Raw genomic sequence first — 16,135 nt, forward strand, 5'->3', positions numbered from 1 at the left:
CGCCTGCCTTAACCGCCTCCATTGGACTCCTTTGTTTACTTCCATAACTCATATATCCAGTCTCTGATTGTGTTACGTTATTATGAGAGTGCTCTCATACTTGTTTGATTCGGAAATTGTATATAAATATATGTGTGTGTGTCCGCATCTGTGGCCTGTTATTGTCTCATTATACCGCACTGTGAATGAATCAAAGTAAATATGTGGTCAGGAACACATCTGTCCATCAGACAGAGGGCTGCTGTGTCATCATTAATGGACGTCTCTTTAAAATGACCGCTCAGAGGAGAGGAGTTCTCATTTCTCTAACCGCCTGCTGCTTCCACTCCTCTCTCCTCGGTTCCCCTCCTCGACTCCTCCGCTCGCATCTGCTGTGGGCGGGACTAAGTCACGAGGATAGGAGTCGAGGAGGGGAATTAGAGAAATGAGAAAGGGACATAGTGACTGGCTGAAACACATTGTACGTGATAGGCTAAGGGGCGGGACATCTCTAAGCGGTTGACCAATCACAACAGAGCCGGCCAGCTAACCAATCAAAGCAGACTGGGCTCTGGTTTTAGACAGAGGGTGAAAAGAGGTGCTGCAGCACAGGCTGTATGAGAAAAAAAAGAGCTTTTTGAACATTAAAGCATGGAGACATGTCCCAGTAGAGACACTACATACTGATATGAACCTGAACATGAGCAGGATATGTCCCCATTCATTTCCTATCTCCCTTTTGTCAATAATGTTTTAATCAAATTCAAGCCACCAAATATTTGGTAAAAGCATAAAACTCCCTTATCTCTGTTTCCTGTTTGTCATTTTATCAAACACTCAGTCCCAGGCTTTTATTTTATTCTTTATATGTGGTCAGAAAGTTCCTCAATGTATCATGTCATTGTATATTTAAGTTTATTTGTCATTGTTATTACTGTAATGGTCTTTTTATGTTATTTTCATTATAATTGTCATATTTTTCGTACTTCTTTTTATACAGCACCTGCATTGGTACTCTGTATTGTCTCCTGCTATTGTGTTATGTGTGGGAAAAACCAATAAATAAAGTGTTAAAAAAAGAAAAAAAGTATAAAATATGACATTATTGATTAGAAAGTGTGCGATGTACGGAATAATTACAGTGTTGTCTCCCACGTAGCAGGAGGTGGCGCCCAGGTGGATGATGGGAGCGGCGGTGGGGCAGCAGTGAGCGAAGGTGTGGACGTGAGCCATGACGTCGTGTCGGAGTTTACGTTCCTCCTCGGCCGCCATGGCGAAGTCGATGTCCTTTTCGTGGCTCTCCATCTCCACAATCTGGGCGTCGGTGATGGTCAAACCCAAAGCCTGAGGACGAGGAGGAGGAGGAGGAGGAGGAGAGTGATGAAGACAGCAGCATAATATTAAAACTCTACACTAACACTGCAGTAAAAAAATAAATGAAATATCTACAGGAAACATGAAACATAGACGGTCACATCATTAATGTAAATATTACCAGTTTTTACTAGTGCAAAAAAAACGTAGTGGCAGTGGAAGAATTAAGAGGTTGCTGATAGCCAATGTTATTAGAGCATGGATTGTATTATGATTTGATGTCCTTGTTCTATTAGGTTAAAATAATCACGTCGATTTGGGATGATTGAACAGATGATGACTTTTCCTTCTGTCCTCTCTGCAGTGTCTCCTCGTGAGATCCTGATTAGATTAAAGTTTCTCTATCGGGATAAAGCAGTCATGTGATGGGACAACAGAATTGACAAAAGGGTTTCTGCAGATGTAAGAGTTTAAAGACCACATGGAGTATCATGTAATAATCATTTGTATTTTGCACACAAACTCGAAGAAATTTGAAGAAACAATTTTTGCCTATGCATCAAAATAAGCCACAGAATTACCTTAAGAAAATGTATTTATTGACATGTTTGAATAATACAAAAGTAATAGTTATTTATATGAGGTCGTAATCCAGCTAAAGTTCAAATCTAAACAGAATTTACAAAAGCTTTGAAGGCAGGGTTTGAGCAGGATTTTAAAAAGTTAAATGTTTGTAATACCACATAGAATGACATTTAATAACCATTTCTGTGTTACACTCAAGCCTTTGAAGTATGAACAAAAACGAGAAGCCTATGAATTAAAGTTACCCCTAAAATTACTTTAAGTTCATGAATTTATTGACATGTTTAAATAATAGAATAATCATAAATAACAAGTCTAAATCTAGCTAAAAGTAAACACTAAATCTTAAGAAGCTGATAGTGAAGCACTTGCTTGAATTTGCTTTAAAGAAATTCTGATAAGCGTTTTAATTATCTGCAGATTAACGGAACAGAAGAGCATTATATATATGGCTAATGAAAAGCATATTTAAGGCTATCGAGACATTTTTAGGCCTTCATTTTAGGCACTTTAATGTAAGACTGAGAGGGACTTTAAAGGAGGGCTAAAGGTCAAAGGTCAAAGGTTAGTCTGTTAGAAAGTCTATAAATAGTGACTGAATAAAGAAATATTAAAAACGTAACTGTAACACGCAGCCTCTCCGGGTTGTTCTGGATCCTGTTACTGGGACATTCTCTAAATGCTATTTTCACACACGAGCCGCACAGAGGCAGCCACAGGCCTCGTAGCTCTGCAGCAAGATAACATAACATCCCAAATGTAGAGAGGACGGACTCTGATCAGCTGGGATTAGTGTGTGGTCATGTGAGGGGATGCATGTGAGAGAGGGTCTGTCTCCAGTTAACCCCCCTCCTGTCTGCTTTAATAGAGCTAATGCAGAATTCACTTTAAGTCATTATAAGATTTGCAGAATTAGGATTTGAGTGTTTTTGATGCTAAGAGAGGAATATTAAGCACATTTCTGCATGTGATGATGCCTGTGTGCTAAACATGAGCTGATGGACCTTAGAGATCACGTGACTGTTTCGTCTGCAAGCTAAATGTCAACATGTTCCAGAGGGTGCTTCTTTTTTTTTTTATAACCTATGACGGCATGATTGCAGGCTGTGATACCAAACATTGCTCAATCCCACATTTTCATTAGTTTGAATTGTGATAGAGACCACACGTTTCCAAATCAAATTAAAATATGTCAGGTATTTGGGGAACTGTTAATGCACATACAGGATATTTCAATTTGATGGAGCATGTATATTATAAACTGATACAGAGGATATGCATGTGTGATACTGTCAGACAGTGAAGGTTAAGAAGATTTAAAGAAGCTACTTAAGCGGACCTGCTACTGCACTGAAACTGTACTTTTAACATTTTAAATAAATTATTAACATTTAAAAAATTGTATACCCTGTTTATCTAGGCCCTTTTTGTTTTGTTTTATGTATATATATGTCACACTGTGGGACTGCGGGAAACGGTATCTCGAGATTTCTGGATGTATAACACATGTAGTAATTTTGACAATAAAGCTGACTTTGACTTTGACAATGTATAAATCTGTATATTGCATAAGTGCCAAAAAAACTAAACCAGAAACATTTTTATGGCTTGTTGCAGTGATGCTGGTGGATTTTTGCCAACATTTTCTGTCAATGGTTATCATTGTAAAGAACGCAAACATGATATTTGGTGTAAAACAGAAATGAAGTTCAATATAACCTGTTTTCTTACGAGACTCCATCTTATAGAATAGTCCATTAGTATCTGGTATACTAAAATACAAATGTACACGTTTTTAGTTGTATATACCTCATTTTCCTCTATAACTAGAAGTTAAAACGTATGATTAAATAAGTAAATGTTCATTGTGTTTGTAAGTGAGGTTACAATCTAAATGTATTCATGGTTTCTGAGAGTTGTATAACTTTTGAACTTGAAAAATAACACGATTTCTGATAAACTGTTGTATTTGTTGCCTTTATAGATTGTCTTGATACTTTATATTATGTGTTTAGTTCCCAGTTGTATGGTACAAGGAGCAGAGATAGCACTTATAGTGACATGCATCATGCAGAAACTTCCCAAAGGCTGTCCCTCCTTAAAACTATATATAGAGGGAACTTGATAGTGCTCTCTAAAGGTCGCAAACTTTAGTTCACTTACAAAGCATGACATATTGTGCATATAAACAAGAAAGGGCACAAGCTAGCTTTGTTATTTTTGCAGCTTCAATGTGTCAAACCTTCTCAGCCTTGGCCAGATAGATCCACAGCTTCCTCCAGGTGGTGAATTTCTTCCTGTCACTGAAGTTGTAGGCCATTTCCTTGCTAGCATACCTGGACACCAGTGGTGAACGGTACTTCATGAACTCGTCGGCTGCCTCCATGTTTGTTAAACGGGGTTTAGTCTGCTAAAACACTAAAGTCTGCTCTGCACCTTCACACACACACACACACACTAGCATCCGAAGTAGCCGACTGCAGATTGTAGCATCACATGGAGAGAGGTTTGCGACAGTACACGACGACGTACGGCGTGAGGTCAGCGTGCGACACTTTCTATCGGTTTACGGCAGAGTGGCAAGTCTAATTAAAGTGTTTGTTTAAAAACAGCTGCGACGCAACCGGACGCAACAGAGTTGAAACAACGCCCCATTACGTGAGAGTACGTCAACGGTTAGAACATTTTAGAGGTTTTAAAATATTATGTATGCACTATGAAGAAAATAATAACCATATGTTGGTTAAACACGTGATTTTGGGTCCTTGAATGTATCTCGCCATATAGCGTGCATAATGAACCTGTTCAGGAGCCAAGGATGAGCTCAAACATTCAGGGTGATTTATAATGAGTATACCCACCATCTGTTAGAAATGACTCACAATCAGGGCTTTAAATTCATAGCAAGTATCACAATAAGATGCTATTTATTGAAGGTGTTATGTATCATATAAGCTTTGGCTGTATGTCTTATATCAATATTTCAATTCATTCATGCCGTATAGCCCACATCCCCTCCCTGCTTCACAAAAATGTTTTTGATGTCTGCAGGCTTCATATAAATAGTTGTGTTTGTGCACGATGATGCAGCAGCTGGGGAATACATCCAGCTGTAAACAGAGAACAGAGTGCTCCCTTTCTGCCCCCCTCCTTTCCTTATTCTCTTTCATTCTCTCCCTCTCTTTCTCTGTCTATCCATCTTTCTATCTGTCCTCCTGACTGCAGTCTGCATACAGTGCCACGCTGTTGCTGCTGCTGCTGCTGCTGCTGCTGTGTGATACGAGCAAGTGGGAGGACCAGCTCTCTGTATTTCCTCAGGAAAAAAATGACGAGACATCTTCTTGGAGCTGCTGCAGCACGGGTGGATTTGGCTACCAGACTCCTGCATTGCACAATCTCTCCCCTCTAGCTCTGGCAGATAAAATAGACAAAAAAGGGAGACGAGGAGAAGAGCTGCAGAAGGGAAAGGACGAGAAAAAAAAGGAGCCATAGTGGTTTTGAGGGGGTGTGGAGGGTAATAGGTTTGTTTTACTAAAGAGAAAGAGGCGGAGAGGTTGAATGGCAGAGGGAGGCAGGGGTACACAGACGATAGAGTGGGTTACACTGCAGTAGAATGAGGGTAAGGGAGAAAGAGAGAGTCGAGAAGCATTCGAGCTGCCAGCCTTTCAAACACCACTCAGGATCCGTCGCTTTCTGAAGAGGCTAAAAGAGGAATCCAACCGTGGAGGCGAGAAGGAGAAGGAGGAGGGGGGCCGAGGAGGAGGAAGCCAGAGGTTCAACACACAAGATGGCTGCTGTGTCCTCTGCCTCTGACACTGGTGAGTAGGTTTTCATCCTTTGCTGCACACCTTCCGCCCCCATCACTCATCATTCAGTCACAGCAGCATCCGGGGTAAACCCTCACAGCCATTTCATGTTCACGCAACCAAAACATCCTCAATACTGGGAAACTGTTGCTGGGAATAACTTCCTGTGTTTCCATCGAAAGTGTCAGCAGTGATGAGTAATGGGGGTAAATCAATTAACTTTCCTCACTCTATGTTCCTCCCTCTTGACATATTCACACAGAGCGGGCATCCACCCTCTTGCCTTCCTGGTGAACATTCATATCTGTGACGCCGTTTATCAAAACATGTATCCTCTTCATGTGATTGCTAAATCATATTGTGTCCACATGTCACTCTCTTTGGAAGGAGTCCAAAGTCTGTCGCTTTTCTGACCCAATTCTTTCCAAAAGCTAGGAACAGATTAAGGGGAGAGAAGGGGATGAGGACAAGAGTGAAAGAGGGGGCGAGGAAAAGGAGGTATAAGAGGTATGAGGTAACAAGGAGCTCAGATAAGAAGAGGAAAATCTAGAGAGTGAGGATAGTGGATACAGGGGAGATTGAAAACACTAGAGTACTAAGAATGCAGGAGAACACAAAAAAACTTGGACAAGAACAAACTTTGGAGACAGATTAGAACAAACCAAAGGATCAGGATCATTTCCTCTAGGGGCCAAAGTCAGAAAATAAAATCAACACATCCTTGTGGGGAACCTCACATATAATCTTAGAACCGAACGAGACTCGAGTCTCCAGGTAGGATGTTTGCAGTTAGACACGCCTTCAAAAGAGATCCAAAAAGGGAGCAAAGAGATAAACGTTTAATTGAAAAGCAAAGTATACATACAACAGCCTCAATAGCTTGCTATAACTAGAGACAAACAAAAGAAAGTGTTCTGTATGTGTGGACAAAATAATGTATGTTACCGCTCTCACCTGAGCTCTGGATTCATGCCCTCATATAGAAACCTGGGAAAAAAGGAAAGTAAGATAAAGATACGATTTTGTTTGTTAATACCAATTTGGTAAAACGTTTCGTCACAGCAGCTTTTTAAAATATGGTATTGTTATCATTTGAATATGAAAAAGAGTAGAAAATAAACAAACATAAACCTAAAATAGAAACATCTCAACATACAAAAACAGAACTAAAATGTACAATATATAGACATTGACAGTGAAAGATTACAATGTAGACAATCTATCAAATAAACACTATCGGCCAAATTCCAGCCCCGGGCAAGGCTCCATATTGGACCTCCAAAACAAAGTGAATCCATTTACCTAACCCGAAGCACAAAAGGTTATCCAACTGAATAAAGGGGCCAAACAGAGATACATTTGACCACACTGTGTTTCAACAGGGGACCCCAGAAGCCGACAGCCCCCTGAGCGCAGACTCCTGATCCTGGGGGGGCCTCAGTCCGGTAAGACCTCCACGGCCAACAGCATCCTGGGAGATGAAGTCTTCGATGTTGCGACGGAGACGACCCACAGCAACGTGGGTCAGACGGAGATCTACGGGCGGCGGGTCACCGTGGTGGACACCCCGCCATGGGCCATCCCCAGCGACCCAGTGGTGGAAAACACAGAACCCGACCCCGAAGAGAACGCCGGAGCCGAGTCGGAGAACCCAGCACTGCCTCCGCAAAGCCTGGACAGCGAGGGGCCCTGCATGGGGGCCATCCTCTGCCCTCCTGGACCCCACGCCATCCTGCTGGTGGTGTCGGTCACCCAGCCCTTCACGGAGACCGAGAAGAGGGCAGCAGATGAGCAGCTGGGGGCCCTGGGAGGAGGGACCTGGAGGTATTCTATGGTGGTCTTTACTGGGGTGGACAAGCTGCCTAAAGAGGTCTTCATTGAGGAACACATCGCCAACACTGGAGAGGCCCTGCAGTGGCTGGTGGAGAGATGCGGCAGCAGGTACAATGTTTCTCTTTCATTCTCTCTGAGTTCCCCTGGAAATTGATCCTTAACAAAGACACTCTTTCTCTGTCTTGTCTGTGTTAGTTTAAGCGGAACAAATCACAAACTAAAAGAGCACTCAGAGAACAAAGACCTACACCAAGGACAAATGTACTATCTCCCAATGTTAATGAAAGTGAAAAATAATTTGTGTATCTGCTTCTAAATGTAATGGGTTCTTTCTTGGCCTGTGCTACACTCTTCCACCAAGTGTTATTAAAACGTCGCCCATAGCTTTTACGCAATCCTGCTGCCAAACCAACCAAACCGAAAACATAACCACCCCTTGGCTGTTTGAATAATTACTGAATATTGTGGTTGTAGCAGCAGTTAAATGGACATTGTCAATTGTCAAAGTCTCTGTACGGCTCTTGGTGAGTACTACTGCGTGTATGATAAAGGGCCCTTTTTTTCCTAGTCCAGTTAAAATACGCTTCCAATCTGATTAATTGCTTTAAGAGATGTAATTTGAGTCAGCTTTAGTTGGGGCTGAAGACTACAAGTTTGTAAATGGATTAAATCTGAGGGGATGGAGCAACAGAATCTACAACTAGCATAACACACCCTATCTCTGACAGAGGTTTGGACGGCCAAGTTGCATTGTGGTTAATGTAGGTGGAGCACCTTTTTCACAGGCTGGCCTCGCCAACTGTACACATCTCATGTTATAAACCATTAAACTTAGATTTAAGGGGTACTCCGGCGGCTTAGTATTGCTGCAGAGGTGGAGATATTCTGACTTGTAGTCATTCATACAGTTCAGATTGTAAAACACCCAGTCCTACAATGTTCACTTTATATTTTGAGGGTTTAAGTTTCAAACCTAAGCTGTGATAACCTCCAAGATATTGCCAGTCTTTGTTTTGTTTTTCAAGTTTTCATATTTTAATTTCAGGGCCAGCTGCAGTAAAAGGAAAGTGGAAAGTCTCCAACATGTCCAAACACCACTTACCAGTTCTAAAGATTCTCAGGGGAAAACAAATCTCTTGGAACAGAGAGTCTAGTCAGGGGAGATTTTTTGTTTACGAAGTCCGAACTGATTGCTAAGTTAAAGCTCTACGCCCACTGAAAGTGAAAATTACTGTTTATTCATGAGAAGGACCCATCATCTTGAGTAAAGTGAACTTAATCTGAAACACGTTTTTTTTCCACCTTCAGGTATCATGCCTTTGATAACACTCGTAAAGAAACTGAAGACAACACGCAGGTTCCCGAGCTGATGGAAAAGGTTGAGGAGATGATCACTGACAACCAAGGTTTGTTTTGACATTAATATTAAGTAGGTTTTGCATTATTAATGGGCGAACAGTGGATAATTTATTGTTGCTGCCACGCAGGCTGGTACTTTGAGGTGAACGAGTTGATTTTACTGGAGGAAGAGCAGGCCCGACGAGCTCTGGAGGAGGAGACGATGAGGATGGAGGAACATGCGAGGCAGAGGGATCAGATGATCGGAGGACCTCCCAGAGGTATGAGGGGGTCGTGTGTGTGTCAGAGTGTATTCATTTGTCCAAGTGAGTTAGTCATGTGGAGAAGTAGACAGATGAGTGCCACTTGTCATAATGCTGCTCCAGAGAAAACAAAACTCCAGTATTGGTGTTCCAGGAAACAGCTTACTCATTATCAATCAATATTTCTCTCTTTATTCCTAACTAATGCAGTGGTCAGTTGGAGGGAGGCCATGAGCAGTGCATGCCTGTACCACGCAGGCCAATTACTCAGCCCCTGGAAGTGCTTACCACAGCAATTTCGAGAACCGTTCATCCAATAGACTTCAAAATCGACACTGAATCCCTTGGGTTCTCAGCAAAACAACGTCAAGTGTGAAGTTGATTGGATCAATGGTTCTCGAGACATTCTGAGGACAATCATACATACATAGACAGACAGGGATTAATTCCTTTATAATTAAAGATGCTGCTACAACGCCAACTATGGGCCAAATGGGACCTAATCTGGAATGTTTTCTGTATATATTTCCGATGTTCCATACTAAATATGGGGATAATGCTGAACTTTGGTTGGAGTAGTAGCAAAGATTGACAGGTTGCTACTACAGGGCATCGAAGTGTTTGGGTGTTGTCCCGTGTTTTCCACAACTTTAACCCTTTCACAGTGCGCACTACCTGCACCATAAGTACATGTTGGGGTTTGAACATCAGGGGCTTCTAGGTCATGTGAAACTGAGGGCAACCCTGAAGCAGGTGGCAGATCAGTCATAATGATGTGTGTGGGTGGTTATCTCTGAATGAAGTGTATGAAATGTGTACAAAATACATTCACATAGTTCCTCAATAAATAAAACACTTAAACAGTCAAAGGCAATATGACAGATGGATAAATCTTGCAGAGCATATACAAAACCAACCAAGCAAATATGCATGAAGAACAAGCACAATGTAATTATTTTCACTCTTAACTTATTTTCTTCATTTTTTTTTTTAACTTAATGTCAGGTGTTTCAGTCCCTTCGTCGGACTCGTTTTAACAGCACACAGGTGCCAATCATTTTCTTGATTGGTTTCCTCCAGCTTCTCTCAGGGGTGCTTGATTAGCCACTCCCCTTTTTCTCAGGGAATCTGTAGGTGTGTTTACTTTCTCCCTGTCATGCTACAAGTTCACAAAAGTAATTGCAAGATTTAGGTGACCTTAAAATGTATTTTGTTTGTAATGTGCTCCATAAGTCAAAGGCTGTGGTGGGAATGTATTTATCAAATGTGGATAGAGAATCAAACCATTCAGCTGTCTTTGTCGTGTTTTATTTCTTACAAGAAAGTTCAGTCAGTCATACAGAGAGCATACAGTCTGCAGAGTGAAAGACGAAGAGCAGAGTTTGGGTTGCATATGTAAACACAGAGAGAGGAGAAAGGGAGGGGTGAAGCTTGGTGATAATGAAAGGAGCATTCTGGAAGTTTAGGGAGTTAGGGAGGCCATATCAGGAAGTTCTCAGTTCACCTGAGTTGAAAGTCATACTGTTGGTGCACATAGAGTGTAACCAATGTTCCCAAGCTTAGCTAAGATGTGTGAGAAGTAGTAAATATAGATAAACATTAGCAAATAAGAATCACACAATGATATTATTAAAGTAAGCAATTGAGTACAATATGTTTCTATTACAAAGGCCAATGGGTGACATCACAGGGACTACATCCACTACTCATGTACAGTTTATAGTCCCAAAGAACCCAGGGGAAAAAAAGAAAACTATTTGACTTTGACTTGTGGTTCAAACGTTACAGGCCAAACAACAAAGTTGTTATATTGCAATCATCACCAAATTGAACAGCATTCAATGGCACTCCCTTTGATCCCACGCAAAACTCTGCAAAGTGTGAAGTGGATCGGATGAACGGTTCTAAAGACATGCGAAGCACACAAACTGACAAAGACTGACAGAGATTTCTTGATTTACAGTTAGACAATTTCTCATTATCTCATGTTGTTTTTCCCGCTATCTCTTGCTCAATATTCCACTCTTTCTTTGTCTGTCTTTCTGATCCTACAGAGTTAAGACTGCTCTTGTTGGGCTGGAAGGGCGTTGGAAAGAGTTCGGTTGGAAACTCCATCCTGGGCCGTCGGTACTTTGAGTCGGGTCAGGAGACAGAGCTGTGCTTGAGGAGGCAGGCTCTCGTGTCCGGCCGTCGGATCACAATCGTCGACACCCCCGGCTGGGACTGGTTCTCGGTGAGGCGGACCCCGAAGCGCATCCGGCAGGAGTCCCAGCGCGGAGCTGCCCTCCTGCGACCCGGACCCCACACCCTGCTGCTGGTGCTTCCCGTCGTATCGTCCCTCACCGCCAGGAAGAGGCGGACACTCCTATCCCACATAGAGACTCTGTTTGGGGACAATGCGTGCCTCCACACCATGGTGCTGTTCAGTTGTGGTGATTGGCTTGGCCGCACGCCCATAGAGGAGCACATTCTTAGAGGCGGGCGGGAGCTGCAAAGACTACTTGAATTCTGCGGGAACTATTACCACGTCCTGGACAGTAAGATTCCTGGCAAGGACAGGAGTGTGTCAGTGCTACTGGATAAGATGGAGGAGATGATCAGAGAAAACGGGGACAAGGCCTTCCTCCCCATACAGACCGAGTGGTGTAAGTTAAACCATTTGTGTTAAAGTCTAAAGGTTGTGTCTAATCACTGAAACAGTCTTATTATATATTGTTCTAATTATTCGTCTTGTGTTTGACAGTGAGTGAGGAGAGCTCTTACTCCTCTGACAACACGGAGCCTGAGGACGACTGTCGAGGATGCCAGGTTCAGTGATACCATCGCACTCAATGGAAAGTGGAAAGTCTCCAACAGGCCCAAACACCACCTCACGTAACTTAAACCTCTTCTCGATATCCTACTCCAATTCCAAAGAGTTTAAAGGAAAACAAATGGCTTGGAACGGGGAGTCTCCTTAATAGTAGCTCTTTTGTTACAGAGACTGAATTGATCGCTAAGTAAAAGCTCTTCCCGGACCGAAAGTGCAAAATCTCCTCAAACCAAGAGGAGGAGAAATATTCAGCTTCTGCTTCAAGGGACCAGAGCCTGATCCCTGTCCGCAAGCATGTACACAGATATTTGCTGCTGCTTAAGAGACCCTGTTTCAACACTGCAGAGTAAAGAATTACTCATAATCCCAACTATGTCCTCAGATTCAACTGATACAAGTAAATCAAAGCCAAAAAGACAATATTATCATGACCACTAAGATTAGGCAGTAGGACTAATGTCTGCACTAAGTTTGACTCTTTTGGTTGTTGAAAGACTAAGAGAGGGTTTGCACCTAAAGGCCTAGCTCCTCAATCAAACCATTGCAAGGATAAGCCATTGTTTCAAACTTCTAAAAGGTCAGTTAGCGTCCACAAAGGCAAAACTCAAACAGTCCAGAAGTTGTTAAAAGGTGATGTAAAGGTTGTATTCAAATTGTTCATACAGTTGCCTTGACTGTGTACTCTATGCTGTGACTAGAGTATGTGGCTTAAATATCAATTTGGTGCATTTTTACTAATTTAGAGGCTGTGTAGTTAGCTAGCTGGTTTTGCTAATTTCACCATGCGTTCATGCATCTCTGGCCACAGATAATGAGCCAACGGTGGATTGTAAACGGTTAATACGTCACCTCATGCGATAGGAAACTATGGAGCAGCTGACTGCTAATCTTCGGGCAGTTTCCTACCGTGTTGCGCTAGCTAGCTAAAGTATCACTTTTGTAAACTGTACTAATGTAATGACTGTGTAGTAAGCTAGCTGGTTTTGCTCATTCAAATGAGCTTTCACGCTAATCTTGTTACATAAAATGGGTTGTAAGCGGTCCATCCGTCACTTAATGCGCTAAAAAACTACGGAGCAGAGAACGACTTTCTTTCTGGCAGTTTACCGGGTTGCGCTAGCTAGCTAATTATGTGTCATTTGTGGTCAGACAAACAGTATATTCATCAAATTCAGCGGTAGTAAATGCGAAAATAGGCTACTTGTTTACCAGTCATCAAAACAGGAAATACAATGTTTTTTTATCCAATAAAATTGCACATAAAGGTACGCTACCTGTAATTGGTTTGAAAGGTGCATACCAGAAATAACCGCGGTTCGTCAGTGTCCGTCAATAGAGACCCAGACGAACCGCATCAAGGTAGTTAACGCTACATATATTTCACACTAGTTACCCCTTTCTACATCAAGTGCCATTATTAGTGTCATTCACTTTGAATTAGTTTGAATCAAAAAGGGTTCAATGGAAATGGTTTGAGTGAAAGAGGACGAAAGAATATAAATCCAAAAAAAGAACAGTGTGACAAAAAATTCAAATGTTTACTGGAATTTACATTTTGAATAGAAGAAAAAACTAAGGGATTTAGATATAAGCAATATTACAAATATGATCATTAACATTTGATTAGTTTCTGCTCAGGGAGTCAGGGTTAAATTGCTTCCTCCAGGGCAAAATCTGGTACATTTACAGAAACGCTGATTAACGCTTAACGCAAAACTGCAGACGTAAGTCACATATTAATTCAGAGTGGAGTCTTTTCTCTGAGTATCTGCTGTAGTTAGCTGGAAGTAAAAGAGAGTCCCTGTTTGCGCTTGGGTTGTAATTGGTTCCTTTGGTTCTTGGAAAAAACAATATTCCATCTTAGTAAATCACTCTGAGCCCACCTCTGCTGTAGCGTTCACGCTGGACAGTTCCAGGAGAGGCTGAATTGAAACTGTGTGCAGTCTCAGATCCCTGCGGAGCAACTTTGGGCTGGCTCTGCTTCACTGTTTTTTGGTCATCCTGCATCCAATACATTTATCGACAAGGCAGATTCAGCTACGTGCCTCAGCATCAAAGTGGGAGAGTGGGAGTACTGTGCAGCCATGCAGCAGGGCAGTATCCTATAGGCTTCATCAAGCTTTCGCATGCTACAGAAACAACATAACCTCATGAACCATTTGAGCTCTCATAGGGCTTTTACTACCTTTTTCTACATCAGTGAGACGTCTAAAAAAGTGATGTTTTGAAAAAAAAAAGATATATACTCAGCTCTCAGCGGCATGTTAAGACAACGCATGCAGATAAACGGGTGCCTATAGAGTTGAAGGCAACCTCACTTCGTATTCCTCTGACTCTTGCTAAATGTGAATTTCTGGTGTTTCATTACATCCCTCTACAGCAAAATAAAAAAGATAAAAGTGGACGAAAGAAAATTCACACTCTGAAAGGTACAAATAAAACCGTATATATAATATGTGACCGATACCACTGCCATGCTGTGAAATGTTTTTTTCTACAAATGGTGTAGTCTAAATATAAAAAAAACTGACACTGCTTTCCCTGTGCTTTACTGACTCTGTGCTTCATCTAGTGATGTAGGCTACCGCAGCACTTTGAGTGACTAGCATGACTTTACAATTTGATATGAGGAAAACATTCATTTGGAGTCTTAGAGTCCCACCTCACCTGTGAATATATTGTATATGCCGTGTATATTTACAGTGTAAAACATGTTATGTTGTGCGGCTTTTTGCGAAGCATTTTACACTGTGTAAGTTCTACCACTTTACTGTGGCCAAAGTGATGTTACTTCCTGTGTTGTCCTTCCTAAATGGTGATTGCAACATCAGTGTTTTGCTCATCCTCAGACAATAAAAGATATGGATATATAATGTTGTGTGTTTTGAGATTTTTATCGTATTATCTCCTCCTCTTATATTCTTCATTTGCTCGGTCATGTGTGCAGCTAATCTCCCATTTAACTGTAACCATTAGCCCAATATATTTCAGTCATATTTATGACTTTATATCCAAGGGCCTGTTATGGTTGTGTGATTTTTGAAAACCTTTTTTATTGCATTTTTATTTAATACCGTAATTGATGCTGACTCCTCACTCCTAGCCGGTAAATAGCCTAGGGGCCTCGGGATTAACAACTGCTTCAGGAGCAAACCGGGGTTTTGGCTATAGGATAAAAACATGCCTTGCCTAGTCTGTCTTTGCCATGTCTTGGCCTTTTTCAAAGCCATAAAACTGACATTATAGAAATCTCTGTATCGTTTTGTACAGGAACATTAGCCGATTAACGACATACTGTCAGGGTTGAGCAGAGCAGGTTGTGATGTTACTGCGCCGAGGCTTCGGAGCTCGGTTCGAGTAATCCAGGAAGTTTTTGTGAAGCGTGTGTCGAGAGCGGATGGACAGTCACAGATGTAAATCTGTATCCGTTCGTTGTACACCAATTTTTAAAAGATTTGGGTACGGAGGAAAAGAGAGAGGGCTTTATTTTCTGACGCTGCGTGAGTTCCCCGACGCACCAGGGACACAGTTATGTATAAAAGACATCACAAAGTGCATTTGGCATGATAGGTCCCCTTTAAGTGTTCTCAAAGCTGGTAAAGGTGCAGCTAGTTTTAATGACTTTGTATACTGCAGGGTAGATTGTGAATTTACTCCATGTGGAACTAAAGTCTGATTTAACACTTGATTATATTTCACATCATTAGTCCAGATCTGTAAAGTAACTAAAGGTATTAAATAAATGTAGTGGAGTAAAAGTAAGCTTTAAACTCTAAAATATAGTTACAGAAAGACAGACAGACATCGAGATAGAAAGACAGACAGACAGACATATACATGGAAAGACAGATACACGGACAGACTGTCTTCTGTACTTTCTGCATGTATTACATGCAGAAAGTACAGAAGACAGTCTGTCCGTGTATCTGTCTTTCCATGTATATGTCTGTCTGTCTGTCTTTCTATCTCGATGTCTGTCTGTCTTTCNTAGAGAAATGCCAATGTTGGGTCCTTAGCTTGAAAAAAAAAAAGATGAGGCGGAGCTAATGCCTGATCAGAATTCTACCGGAGATAAAGTTAAATTCTGAAATAGTATGGAGCTCAAATGCTTTTTCTCTTGTAGGTTTATCACAAGGTGAGTTCTTTTTTTATTTCCTGCTTTTTAAAAACACATGTGCTCTCCAGTACAGGTTAGCTCTGAGTGT

At 41.6% G+C, this 16,135-nt stretch overlaps 2 protein-coding genes across 2 annotated transcripts in view; one reads left to right on the forward strand and one right to left on the reverse strand.

Moving 5' to 3' along the window:
* adsl (adenylosuccinate lyase) overlaps positions 1-4,433 on the reverse strand; it is a 10,832-nt gene extending 6,399 nt beyond the window's left edge. The window contains 2 exon segments of the mRNA XM_010797376.1: positions 1,120-1,323; positions 4,121-4,433. Of these exon segments, the coding sequence (XP_010795678.1) occupies positions 1,120-1,323; positions 4,121-4,264 (348 nt within the window). The 5' untranslated portion in view covers positions 4,265-4,433.
* A 660-nt stretch (positions 4,434-5,093) lies between these two features.
* LOC104967832 (GTPase IMAP family member 8) lies at positions 5,094-14,803 on the forward strand. The gene is made up of 6 exons (XM_010797365.1): positions 5,094-5,696; positions 7,067-7,625; positions 8,826-8,923; positions 9,005-9,136; positions 11,173-11,763; positions 11,862-14,803. The coding sequence occupies exons 1-6, from the start codon at positions 5,666-5,668 to the stop codon at positions 11,933-11,935; spliced, it is 1,485 nt and encodes a 494-aa protein (XP_010795667.1). The 5' UTR covers positions 5,094-5,665; the 3' UTR covers positions 11,936-14,803.
* The last annotated feature ends 1,332 nt before the right edge of the window (positions 14,804-16,135 follow it).

This window comes from Notothenia coriiceps, unplaced genomic scaffold (genome assembly GCF_000735185.1).
Source record: "Notothenia coriiceps isolate Sejong01 unplaced genomic scaffold, NC01 NC01_scaffold00002498, whole genome shotgun sequence".
Taxonomy (NCBI): domain Eukaryota; kingdom Metazoa; phylum Chordata; class Actinopteri; order Perciformes; family Nototheniidae; genus Notothenia; species Notothenia coriiceps.

Bases quoted from the DNA above. Each gene is read 5' to 3' on its own strand.
- LOC104967832 (XM_010797365.1), top strand. From the start codon at position 5,666: ATGGCTGCTGTGTCCTCTGCCTCTGACACTG. The intron at 5,697-7,066 runs GTGAGTAGGTTT...GTGTTTCAACAG, and splicing joins GTCCTCTGCCTCTGACACTG to GGGACCCCAGAAGCCGACAG. The intron at 8,924-9,004 runs GTTTGTTTTGAC...GCTGCCACGCAG, and splicing joins GATGATCACTGACAACCAAG to GCTGGTACTTTGAGGTGAAC.